The sequence below is a fragment of the Myotis nattereri genome, assembly GCF_964212035.1.
Source record: "Myotis nattereri genome assembly, chromosome: 1".
NCBI classification, from domain to species: Eukaryota; Metazoa; Chordata; class Mammalia; order Chiroptera; family Vespertilionidae; genus Myotis; species Myotis nattereri.
Genome location: NC_138075.1, coordinates 4,672,950 through 4,686,539, shown reverse-complemented (window position 1 = coordinate 4,686,539; position 13,590 = coordinate 4,672,950). Strand labels below are relative to the sequence as shown.

The 13,590-nt window shown below is 38.5% G+C and overlaps 1 protein-coding gene across 2 annotated transcripts in view; it reads right to left on the bottom strand.

Annotated features, from left to right (window-relative positions):
- Window positions 1-787: 787 nt before the first annotated feature.
- PAPOLA (poly(A) polymerase alpha) overlaps window positions 788-13,590 on the bottom strand; it is a 60,909-nt gene continuing 48,106 nt past the window's right edge. The window contains exons 18-22 of one of the 2 annotated variants that reach the window (XM_081084005.1): window positions 13,260-13,381; window positions 12,585-12,805; window positions 7,054-7,116; window positions 4,895-4,969; window positions 788-2,955 (exon numbers count right to left, since the gene is read on the bottom strand). In XM_081084005.1, coding sequence (XP_080940131.1) covers window positions 2,860-2,955; window positions 4,895-4,969; window positions 7,054-7,116; window positions 12,585-12,805; window positions 13,260-13,381 — 577 coding nt within the window. In that variant the 3' untranslated portion in view covers window positions 788-2,859. The remainder of the gene's footprint in view (window positions 2,956-4,894; window positions 4,970-7,053; window positions 7,117-12,584; window positions 12,806-13,259; window positions 13,382-13,590) is intronic. The other variant, XM_081084006.1, reaches the window with a different exon arrangement.

Genomic DNA, 13,590 nt, shown 5'->3' with positions numbered 1-13,590 from the left:
TACAGGGCTTTCTCTGTTCATGACCAGTCTCGGAAGTTTAATGAAAAGCTATCCCACACTGCGGTCATGTTTTTATACACAGGAAAGGCACGAGAATAGAGTTTCAGGAGTGAAGAACTGTGCGCAGCCGCATGGCCCTTGGAATAATGGCTTTTGCTAAGGAGGTCTCTCCCTCCACTCCAAGCACTGAAGGTAAGCACACTCAAGGGCTGGCCATCACAGACACACATAGAGCAGTTCACTCCGAACCCAAGTTAAAAATGCAACGCTGAGCATTTGGGGGTTTAGGAAAAGCAGCATCGGATTTGGGTTTATAAAGTGAGAAACCCAGGATCTTGGCTGGCTGTGGTCTATGATCCCACATTCACTGAAAGACAACAGTGCCACCTGCTGACGTTAGACACACAACGCCGATAGCTTGAAAACCAGTAGCTTTGAGAGGAGCTCATCAGGGAGGGCACACCGTCTGCACACACAGAGTAAACACACAGAAAAGGGCAGTGTCCACATTCACGGAGTAAATGTCGGGGGGGGGGGGCAGCTGGAAGGGGATGATAGTAACTACATTCATGGTTTCCTCCGACTGTGTGAGCTATCCATTCCTACTAGGCTGCTGCTATTGGCATGAATTAACCAGAAATAAATCTTTTCTGCATGTAACCACAATAAATTCTTTTGCAAATCTTCCCTTAGAGCCCTACTATATAAACTTTAAGTAGGACCAATTATTTCACTGGAAAGACAAAAGAATTCAAAGTCAGTCAAAAGAAACCAGCCGACTGTAGGATTGTGCTGTTGTTTTTTTATTGTGTTTTCAATGGAGAAATACATCATCTGTTTACAAAATAGCTCTTGAAAAATACAAGGAGTACAGATACTATAAAACAAAGCAAACTCCAGTCATGAGACACTACGTACATCATGCGAAAGCAACAGTCCGATCTCCAGGTTATGAAACTAGAATTAAAAAGTCACTACACAGAAAAGGTCCAAGTTCCCAGCGTGGCAAAACTTGGGTGCAGTTACAGGAAACGTTGAATAAACTGAATTTTTCCCCCCAATGTGTAAACAAATGACAAGACTAAATCTGTGCCTGGCAATTTCAATCTAACTCTGAAGCTACACAAAACACCCAGCCACCTTGTCACTTGCCCTGGTAGCGTGACCCTTTTTCTCTGGTGGTGGAGACAAGGCCGGTGACTGTGCAGAGTGAAGACGTGGGAAGTAGAAATGTTGTATACTAGATGTTACAAAGTATGGTGAAAAGAAAGCCTCAATTAATGCATGGCCTAAGGGGAAGACTACACTCCAACTTTGGAAAATTAATTTAGAAGGACAGGGGAGAGTTTAAGTAATTGCAGTTTAACATGAAAATGCACATGACAGGATGGATGGAGCACAACGGAGGATTCGTAAAACATGCTCATCGGAAAGGTCTGTTAGGTTTGCTTTGTCCAGATTAAGAGGAAGTTTATCAACATCTAGCATCCCTCATCGTCATGAAGATGGCTGTTCTGGTGCTTAATTATGAGGAATTGCCTTCTTTAAAGAGTTCCTAATCTACTGACAGGATAAAATAAAATGAAAAAGGTGTAGAGAGAGCTGACTAGATGTCAAGTGAGTGCTAGAAATGATTTTTAAATGTTTCTAGATGTAAAATTTACTGACAAGTTTGGTCAAGCATTTAAAAATAAAAATTAGTTTAAAATTCTTGGAGAAAACGCCTTTTCGCCCACATGTTTAAAACTGAAAACCAGCTTGGCTACAGACCGGAGTTCTGTGGAGTGTACAACATCCCTCCTTTGTAGGATCGAGTGCTGTCCAAGACAGACCCCATGTTCACAGGCATTCCGTTAGTCCTCCTGGAGTTCCGGCCACGGGACCACAATTCAGTGTCCTGGCCCGTGGCACAGGGTCACCGGCTCCACACCACTGCCTAAGAAAATACTGGCATTTTGTTTTGTGTGGACTAAATCCTACATTATGCATACAAGCAGAAAGGGAAAACGGAAAACAAGGGGGAGGGAGCAAAATGCTTTTGTCTGTTTCAAAGACCACAGACTAAAGGCAAAACAATACCGAGCTTTAATAAGCTCAAAGAAAAAGATCTGCTGGCTGATCGCTGATTTATCTGCACTCTAAACAATTCTATAAATAAAACGAATATATCATTTCTTAATCACGACCCCCATCAATCCCAGTATTTCCTAATTATTCTTTCAATGTCAAACACATATCTTAGAATTGACATTTCCTTCGGAAGGGTTACAGCTGCCTCACAGGGACTGACCTAGACATACTCGTAGCCTTGCTCTCAAGTACAGCAGTACACCACTGCAGAATGGTATCCGATTTGAAAATTGATGGGAAAGGAAATTCTTCAAGAAAAAATGAAATCCATCAGGCTGAAATCTAAAATTAGTACTACTTTCTAAAGCGAAAATACATAAAAGTGCATCATCAGAATAAGGAGTTCTTATGCTAGTTTGTCTCGCAAATTTTCCAAACAATGCATCAAACATAAACCCAATCCAGATGGTCAATTAAGGATACAAATATAGCTTGAGGTTTGGGTTTTTTTTGTGTGTGTTTGTTTTGTGTTTTTTGTTTTTTTTAAAAGGCAGTAATTTTTTAAAATAGTTAATGCAACTGTTGCTAACACAATAATAATAGTACTCCTGGCTTCACATACTAACCTGGACTTCCGATCAAGTGCTGCTTAGCCCAGTAAGGGAGGTCACACAAACCTACATCCATGTTCAGCCATGTCTAGTCTTGTACCCTCCAGTCTCCTTTCTTAGCAATTGAAGACAACAGGTTGAGTTGGCAGATATTGTTTATGGACCCCTGAGGTTGTTTTTACCGATTCAATCTCAGTTTTATTGAATTCTTGATAACAGGAATAGGATTTGCAGGGAGAGCAGGGATATCAGAAAGGTCTGTACTGGATGTTTTCTGAGGACAAAAGCAAAGAACACAACATTGTACAAAGCGCTGTAACTTAACAGAGACTTACTTTCCCACTGCTTTATTCCTAAGAAATGGAGGGATCTTAGCATAAGTATTAAAAATTTAAAGAAAACTTTCAAAATGAAATACAAATAAATATGAATTACTATGAAATTACTTCTTTTACATTTGTAGGAACATTTTAGCAATATGTAGAAAATGTAAGTAATTTCAAACACAGCTTTTATAAACACACTCCTCTAACAATTGCCCAGCATGTCATTACCAGGGCAGTAACACCATCGGGCTGTGGTGCTGACTGGTACTGCAGCACCCCCATGTGGGAGAATACTTCAGGTTCACCTTATACACAGGAGCAGCAATTATCAGTAAACTTGGGATTTTTTGACCCTGTAAATTATCTATACAACTGAGCAATAATTTTATTATTTTAAACTTTAGGGAAGTTTCATATTAAAAATAAATTAAATCACAAGCCTTCTTTAACATTCAAAAACATAGAGATGAATTTTTAAATGTTTTATTATGGAAAATTCCAAAAATACACAAAAGTAGAGAGCACTGTATGATGAATTCCCATGCGTTAATTATGCAGCTTCATCAACTGTCAAATGAAAGTCAGTGATTGCATTCCCACCTTCGCTCCCCGGTTATGCTGAAGCAAAGCCCAGAGATCCTATCATTCCATCTGTAAATATTTCAAGTTTATCCTCAAACCATAAGGATTCTTTGTTAAACACGGGCACAATCTTGTAATCACCCCCACCCCAAACATTCCCCTTATACCACCAAACACAGAGATGGACTTTTTACATCAACATAATCACTCCTATAAACTGGGTGGTGAGATCTTTCACTAGAAAGAAAATTCTACTTCCTCATAAAAACAGCTAATAAGCAAACACCCCTGGGCACTGATCACCACTGGGATGAAATCAATGAGACAAAACTATCAACAGCTCCCCGAGAAGAACGTGGGCACTGAAAGGCTGCCGGCCCATCAGGGACAGTTTCAGGTGGATGAACAGGTTTGTCCATGTATCAGCATCAAGCTCCACACTTGCTAACGTGGTTTTAGTTACCCCAATGCATCTTATCAGATAAAGGTTCTGAAATAAAAGACATTCCAGACGAGCAAACATAATATGCGGACTATCTTTAGGGACTGTGACGTAGGTCCTGGGCCAGCAAAACCACATTTTAGAACTGTCACATTAAAATAACCCTGAACCACAAAGCAGCAAACATCGCTGGATTGTTCAGCAACTGTAGCCATCATCTCTCAGTTCTTTTGTAGGGTGACCTATTTAACCTCTAGCTAAAGAAAAGATGTACTTTGTGTCAGAGTTTTACCTGGACTTAGAAATATATTCAACTTCGGGGAATTCAAGAAAACATTTCGCCAACAAAATGGAAGTTCACAAATCAATGGTTGGGGGAGGACTGTCACAAGTAGAATTTCTATGTCAAATGCAAACATTATTTTAAAGAACTATGGGGTCCATTACATTCATAACAAAATCAGAAATACACAGGGAGGCAGAAACACATTTTAAAAATAAAAAGGTCATATTAACCTTGTAAAAATGAAATCCACAAAGAATGGGTTTTAGCTGTCATAATTTAAATTTCACTTTGACCTCTAAATAAAGCCACTGTATGAACACTGCATGCTGACTAGTGAGAAGCTAAATCATTTGCACTATCACATGTGTAAGGGGATGAGTTAGCATCTGAACAACACACAAAAAAGGTTCCACCACATCTAGGCTCTGAACTACAATAAATACAGGGATAGGCTAGCAAGAAATTACTTTCACAAAGATACTTTTATCAGTCTTCCGTAAACGCTCATTTTAGCTCATTATGCAACACTAATCTCCACAGCATTTATAAAGCTCTCCTCGCTTTCTGCACTTAGTACCTGAGAGGCCAACAGAGAAGCCGCTGTCTGAACAGTCTCTGATTGAGTTGTACTTGTCTCTGTATCAAGTTGTTCCTGTGAGACAAAGAAGACAGGGACGAAAGAGTCTTAGAAAAGAATAAAAGAACAAAACGGGGTTTGGTGGCTAATAGAGCAGACATATTAGAAAACAGAAAGGATTAAGAGAAAGATGCGACTGCATTACAAAACCATCTTTTAAGCCTATTGCAGGTTATTGCCCCATTGCACATACACATAGATTTCTATTTGCCTACTTTGTTCTTTTAAGGCATGGTCAGAATATCTCGTGACTTCCCAACCAGCTCCAATTTGGACATTTTAAGCAAACAATAATTAAAGACATGCACAGGCACATTATGAAATGTGGCTCAGACAAATGATTAACAAAATATAAACTCAAGCTCTTAACTATGGGAAAAACAAAGTCCATTCAATATTATTAAATAAAATTACTGAGAAGCACAAAAATTGCTCCCATGTCTTTAATTAAAAGTAGAAACTGTCTCTAAGACATTCCTCCTTCCTTTTGGTTTCTTGCCCTTTCTCAATAATCAATGCTCAGTTTTGCTCTAAGGTTAGTCAGAAACCATGGGGTGAATGAGCCATGTCATCCCACTGCTCCAACTCTTAAAAAGCAGTGCACACAAACAATAACACACACACACATATATATATACACAAATGAAAAAAAATAAAAATTTGAATTTCTATAAAAAATACTTATACAATAATAGAACAATGAAATAGCAATTTTCTCCTCTGAAATTACAAAGGGTAAAATAGGATGTAAGAAACAGAAAAAGTACAGTGTTTCTATAGCACAGCTTGGCAATACGTATCAAGTTTTAAAAGGAAGCATACTAGTTGCCTCAGTAATTCCTCTTTAATTAATTTATCCAAATGAAATAAACATAAATAATGGCAGCCATTTAACGATAGTCAATGCTACAGTAGGAAAGGGCAACTTTCTTTTAACAGGAACAATTACTAATAGGAAACCGCCTGTATAAAAAATGATAACTGCTTTAAGATAGCATTCTAAGCAGCCATTAATAATATTTTCTAGATTATAAAATGACATGAAATTTTTTCTTGGTTTACAGAGTGAATAAAGACTTAAAAGCAAAAGGCATTGGCAGTATACACAGACAAATCTATAAAGACATCAAAATAATACTTGCTAAAATATCAATCATGGGAATCTGGATAATTTGGGGGAAAGAAGATTTCCAATTTTTCTACAATAAGAAGGACAGAGTTAAGCCTTTAGCATATTTCAATTTCTGGGGAAAAAAAAATGATGTTCCCAGTCTCATACAATTTGGCTAAACCAATCTCTCCCAGCCTGTCTACCTTGTTTCAAGCCCCCCCACACCTTAGGTTCTAGCCAGAACCTTCTGCAAAGAAAACTATTTTTCTCAACATACCATACTCTCACCTCAACAGCGAGATGACCTCATGTTGGCCTGCCCACAACCCTCTGTATCCTTCAGAGACTGCCTCAAATACTACAGCTCCCTTTTTTGAAGCCTTACATTACTTCTGCAGTCAAAAAGTAACTTCTCTTGCCTCTCACCACCCCCCCATCCTCAATCACTTTGATAATGTAATTAATTGCTTCTCTTTTATTTTCTTTACTTAATTGTAAAGAATTGTAAGTTCTTTAAAGGTACGGAATAGCCCTAACCAGTTTGGCTCAGTGGATAGAGCATCGGCCTGCGGACTGAAGGGTCCCGGGTTCGATTCCGGTCAAGGGCATGTGCCTTGGTTGCGGGCACGTCCCCAGTAGGGAGTGTGCAGGAGGCAGTTGATCGATGTTTCTCTCTCATCGATGTTTCTAACTCTCTATTCCTCTCCCTTCTTCTCTGTAAAAAATCAATAAAATAAAAAATAAAAAAAAAAAGGTACGGAATAATTCACTCACCACTCTATACCGTTAGGTGCCCAACAGATTACAGTGCAACTAGAAGGGCCTCAAACATTAGGAATTTAATATTAGCATTGTAAATTAACATTAAAAAGGGACACTTCTGGAAACAACCTATAGAACAAATTACAGCACAATATTCTACACACATTCCTATCACATCTTCCGTCCTCTGAATTGTGTATGTACACCAAGGCTAAATTTAGTATACCTTCGTTTCTGTTTTATCATGTCCACTCAAAGCAGGACAGTTAGCATCTTCACTTGTTTCATCCTGTTTTTAAAAAGAAAAGCTTTATTCTCTAAAATGAAAATTTTAGATTATTTGCCAATCAATGCTTTAACTTACATAAATTTTTAAGTTATGAAATAATTTAACCTGTAAGATCAATAATGGCCTTAAAATAATTACTGATTCACTTAAATTTTTTCCATATTAACAAGTTTAATTAGTATACTAAATTGTAGTATCTGCCAAAATTAAAAAGAACATGATGTAAACTGTTATTCATCACCACCACCTAAAGTACACACACACACACATAGGGTTCTAAAAAGAATATCCCTGCCCTAACTGGTTTGGTTCAGTGGATAGAGCATCGGCCTGCGGATTCAAGGGTCCCAGGTTCGATTCTGGTCAAGGGCATGTACCTTGGTTGCGGGCACATCCCCAGTAGGAGATGTGCTGGAGGCAGCTGGTCGATGTTTCTCTCTCATCGATGTTTCTAACTCTCTATCCCTCTCTCTTCCTCTCTGTAAAAAAAATCAATAAAATATATTTTTTTAAAAAAGAATATCCCTTTAATTTTCCCAAAGCTAATTAACCACAAAATCCCTTAGTATGACCTATTAAAATCCTGAATAAAAAGTTTAAGAAATGCTCTCTCCTCAGGTCTTAATTTTTAAGTGTATTATAATTCTATTCAAAACAATGCATTTTTGATAAAGAGGGAACAGGGGAAGCCCCAAATGGCTATACTTTCCCATTCCTGTACTGACTTGTTAATAAGCATCACTTTCTTAAGAAAAATAATTGACACTAATTTCACTGCTTTACTTACTAGACAGAACTAAAATTTAATTTTAATTGGCTCTAAAACAAGACATAGAAACCACAGGATAAACTTACAGAGCAGGAGAGATTTAACTGCAGTATCAACCGATTCCAATAAAAACCTTATTTGTATTCCTCAAACAGACATACTTAACAAACAGTAATTGAAAACCCTACTGAACCAATTTCAATTCTGACTGGATATGTAACAATATGGTAATACTGGTAAATGTACTTAGACACACACACAAATATATATGTGATGTAATATACTATAGGTGTGTTTTTTATTAGTCCTTATTTTTAGGAATATTTATGGTTGAAATGATGTGCCTGGGATCTGCTTCGTGATGTGGGGAAGGGAGCAGATGTGTAGATGAAAGAAGACTGGCAATGATTTGTTAGCTGTAGTGATGCAGACATGACTGTACATTATAACTTTGTACATGTTTGAAATTTTCCATAAGTTTTTAAAATATTTATAGCATCATATTAAAAAACATATATGGTATCATAAGTTTTAAAATATATATATGGGGCAGATTTTTCTATTTTTATTTTACATTACTGCCAATATGTATTTGAAAAGCTTTAGCATATGATGCAAATTTAGCAGAGCTAAACTACCTGGCAATACCTAAAACCCTCCTATCTACATACACCTTAGTGTATTAATTAAGCAGAACCAGTGTTTCTTTCTGATTTGCTAAAATTTCTAATGCCAAGTATTCATTAACAAAGAATAAAAAAACCCAGTTTAAGAGATCTTCAAAATTAGGATATTTAGAATATTTTTTAACAATCTTCTTCTTAAAAAAAAAACACAATCTTCTTCAAATTTAGCGCCATGATGTTAGGCCTGGGTTTTAATCCTGTCTCTGAGTTTCATTAGCTTTATAAAGGAAAAAGCCAATGAACCTTGAGTTTCTCTTCTAAGAAATGAGATTTATAACTGAGATCCTAAGATCCCTTCTACAGTTTAAAATTCCATTTTTATTAGTCAAAATAAAAATGAGCTGCCAACAAGCAAACCCCAGATTGAGAAACTATACAGAAAAAAAAATTTGCAAGAAAAAAATGGGAGAAACCTATATTTTACAGGATACTTGAGACATCAATCAATTGCTAAACAGGGATCTTATTTATAGACTAGAGGCCCAGTGCACAACATTCGTGCACTCGGGGCTCAGGATCAGGGGAACCCTAGCCCAGCCTGCGCCCTCTCACAGTCTGGGAGCCCTCGGGGGATGTCGGACTCCCAGCTTAGGCCCACTCCCCACAGTCAGACATCCTTAGCTCTGCCACAGAGGCGGGAGAGGCTTCCACCATCGCCACCGCGCTCACCAGTCATTAGCCAGGCTTCTGGCTGAGTGGCACTCCCCCTGTGGGAGCGCACTGACCACCAAGGGGCAGCTCCTGCGTTGAGCATCTTCCCCCTCGTGGTCAGCGCGCGCCATAGCAACCGGTCATTCCACTGTTCAGTCGATTTGCATATTAGCCTTTTATTATATAGGATTTGGACAAATAAAGACTCAAAAAACATGCCCTGACCGGTTTGGCTCAGTGGATAGAGCATCGGCCTACGGACTGAAGGGTCCCGGGTTCAATTCCAGTCAAGGGCATGTACCTTGGTTGCAGGCACATCCCCAGTAGGGGGTGTGCAGGAGGCAGCTGATCGGTGTTTCTCTCTCATTGATGTTTCTGACTCTCTATCCCTCTCCCTTCCTCTCTGTAAAAAAATCAATAAAAAATATTTTAAAAAAAAATTTTAAAAAAAATAAAGACTAAAAAAACACACAAATCAATGACATAATTAGGGATCTTTGGGCAATGACTAGATATATAATATTAATGAATTGTTGATTATATTAATGAATTATTCATTTTTTTTTTCTAAGTGGGTTACACTTATTTTGTTACTATTGACCTGGTGCACAAATTCATGCACACTGAAAGGAAATTAATTAGAAGAAATATTTTAATACTGCTATTAGCCCTTTCTCTCTAATAGAAGTGTCAGCCAAATTCACAATCGACAATGACAGATCAAAATAACATGGGCAACTGGCACCAGCAAGAGCTTTATATGTATTGTGCATGCGTGAGTCAACTTAGCCTTTTATATAGACAGAGACTTTCCTTTTTGTAATCATTATCTTTTAGATAGAAGAGTTTAAAAAAAACTAATGGAATGATATGTTTGGAGGAAGTGGAAAAGGCTGAAAGAACTAAGAGTGCAGGGATTGGCCAAGTGCTCATACCTGACGCTGCATTGTGGGTACATGGATACATGAAATGATTCTCCTGTGCACACGTTTAAAATTTTAAAAACTCTACATTCCTACTCCTTCCCTAAACTAGACATGAAACGTGTTTTCTAGCAAGGTAAGAGCAAATGAAATTACAAATATTGTGCTGGTACATATTTGGTTAGAGCTCACAGAGAATCATTAAAAAATTAACCAATTAACATTAGGGAAATGGAATGATAAGTGTCTAGACTAGAGCTATGCTTGCATATACTAGGGCCATGGTCGGCAAACTGCGGCTCACGAGCCACATGCGGCTCTTTGGCCCCTTGAGTGTGGCTCTTCCTAAGCCTTAGGAGTACCCTAATTAAGTTAATAACAATGTACCTACATATATAGCTTAAATTTAAAAAAATTTGGCTCTCAAAAGAAATTTCAATCATCATACTGTTGATACTTGGCTCTGTTGACTATGAGTTTGCCGACCACTGTACTAGGGTAAAAGAAATGTAAATGTGTAATCACACCCACACCAGGACATTCTTAGGCTGAGGCACAACACAATCCAGTAGCATGGGGCTTTTCAGAGGTTCCCAGGAACTCAGGTTAGCTGCTTCCTCACCCACTCCCTGCCTCCAAAATGTTTTTCTAGAGCGTTTGGAAGAGGTGGGAAACAGATGACTGAGGAAGGGATGGACTAAACCAGCAATCGCCAACTGGTGGCCCGCAGACCACTGGTGGCCCATGAGTTCTGAAAGACTGGCGACCACTGGTTTAAGGAACCTTTGGAGCAGCGGTTGCCAACCGGTGGTCCGCGAGGTCCAAAAGGTTGGCGACCGCTAGACTAAACTAATCCCCTTTTGGTGGTAGTTCTTTCTTTTTTTAAAAAAATTAAGTTTTACACAAGAACATTAATGAATATCTCAAAAAAAAAAAAAAAAGGGGGGGGGGGGGAGAAGAAATCCCCAGGCCTAAACTCCTGGAGAGTTTCTGATTCTGTATTTGGAGAAGGCCCTAAATTCTGGTAAGAAAAAACCAAAAACCTGAAAAAGTAATTCTGATGTACAGTCAGGGTTGAAAACCACTGCCTTTGGAGATAATTACAGACAGGTTTTCAGAATACATGTTTTAAAATATACTGTAACCATTTTTCATTCACAGAATCATAAGAGTGACAAAATTCATCAAATTATTCATAGTTCATTAATCGTGACTATTTCCTAGAAGAACAACAAAAAACTTCAGAATAACCTAGGGAATAAAACATTTGAACTGTCACCTCTGTGGCAATGGTGAAAGCCTCACTAACAGGAAACAACACGAGAGTCACTCCAGGGATCAATGAAACTGTGTAACAAGGCTATTTCTAGACTAAGATACACACTTAAAATCAATGTATACTTTTAATGGTTTTCTTAAAACTGAGACTTTGACAAGATAAACCATTCACTATAAGATGTTTGTATTTCTTGCCCTAACTGGTTTGGCTCAATGGATAGAGCGTAGGCCTGTGGACTCAAGGGTCCCAGGTTCGATTCCGGTCAAGGGCATGTACCTTGGTTGCAGGCACATACCCAGTAGGGAGTGTGCAGGAGGCAGCTGATCGATGTTTCTCTCTCATCGGTATTTCTAACTCTCTATCCCTCTCCCTTCCTCTCTGTAAGAAATCAATAAAATATATTTAAAAAATAAATAAAAAAATATAAAAAGTTCATATTTCTAGAAAATTTCCTAAAGAGTTAAGAGAAAATAATAATTCAAGCCCCCCAAACTAATCTGACTTTACAACTTTGGCCAGGCATTCCATTAGGAAATTCCCTTAGAACCACTCGCATTCTTACCAAGTATAGTGTAAAAACTCCAAAATTCCATTTGGATCAAGAAACAAAAACCATGTCCAAAAAAGCTATGAAAAAATCAGTACCCATGCCCAGCCAGAGTGGCTCAGTAGTCAACCTATGAACCAGAAGGTCATGGTTCGATGCCCAGATTGGGCTCAATCCCCAGTGGGGGGGCATGCAGGAGGCAACCGATCAACAATTCTCATCATTGATATTTCTATCTCGCTCTCTCTCTCCCTTCCTCACTGAAATCAATAAAGACATATATATATACTTTACATATATATATATATTTTTTTTAATTAGTACCTATAAAAGCCAGCTGTATGAGAGCAATAAATGAAGGTGCCATTAAGTCCACGCTAAGTCGTTATGAACTAGACATGCTACAGAAGCTGGAATGAGAGGCACAGCTTTAGGAAGAGGCCACTGAGAGAACAGGAAGGGGGAGAGAAACTATGGCACTGCAACACGCCCTAAACATTTCCTATAAGCTTTCCTCCTTCCTGCTTCTCATTTTAGGCCCACAAAGGTTTTCTTTCCCTGGATTTTAAAATAGTTAATCTGGTGTTCTCATGGGTAACTAATATATAGGTACCTCTTCTGTTTTGGTTTTCTTGGGACTTTCTTCTCTGTGAGGTGAGGATTTCCTCTTGACCCCTCCCGTGGGATTAGGTATTTTTGTTGCTGCATTTCCTGAAGGTCGTGGTGGTGGGTTGACCAGGCGTGTTGCAGAAACCACTCTGGAGACCGCAGGCTTTGGTGGTGATGAAATGGCTGGCTGTGTGGCAGTTTGAGGAATGCTCTCGCTCGATGTACCTAAGTAATAATTAAACATTAATACATAAAAATTAAATCATCAACATTAAGGTACAAATAAAGCTTTATTTCTCTAGATTTGATATCATTGATAACTTTACATGCAAATATTAAAATGGCATTAAAAAACTGAATTCAAACTACTTAATTAACAAACAAAGCCATCTTTCAAAACAAAGGCTAAGTCCGGTGTGGGTCAGTGGTTGGAGGGCCAGGCCAGCCTGTGTACCAAAGGGTCGTGGGTTCAATTCCTCACCAAGGGCAGCTACCTGGGCTGCAGGTATGATTCCAGGTGGGAGGCAACCGACCAATGTGTCTCTCTCACATCGATGTTTCCCTCTCCCCCTCCTCTCCACTCTCTTTAAAATTCAAAGGAAAAAATATCCTAGGGTGAGGATTAACAAAAACAAAGAGCAAAGGCTGAAACTTCATATAACGTAAAGTCCTCTCAAACCTGTCAAACCAATTCCCTTGCCCCCTGAGCTTTCACTGGAATCCACTTGTGGCGCAGGAACTTCGGCGGCCTGGACGTTGGTCACAGATGCTGCTGTCACAGCTGGAGCAGGACTGTTTCTGCTGTTTAAAAACATTGACAAGTAAACCAAGAAGCATAAAATTTTATGAAATTACTTTCTAAAGGATTGTTCAGATTTACTTCTCAGAGATATACATTAGTAACTGATTTCATATAATAAGATATAACCAACAATCAAAAATACACAAACCTTCTAAAGCAGTACTGTCCCATAGAACTTTCTATAACAATGTCCTTTATATACGCTATC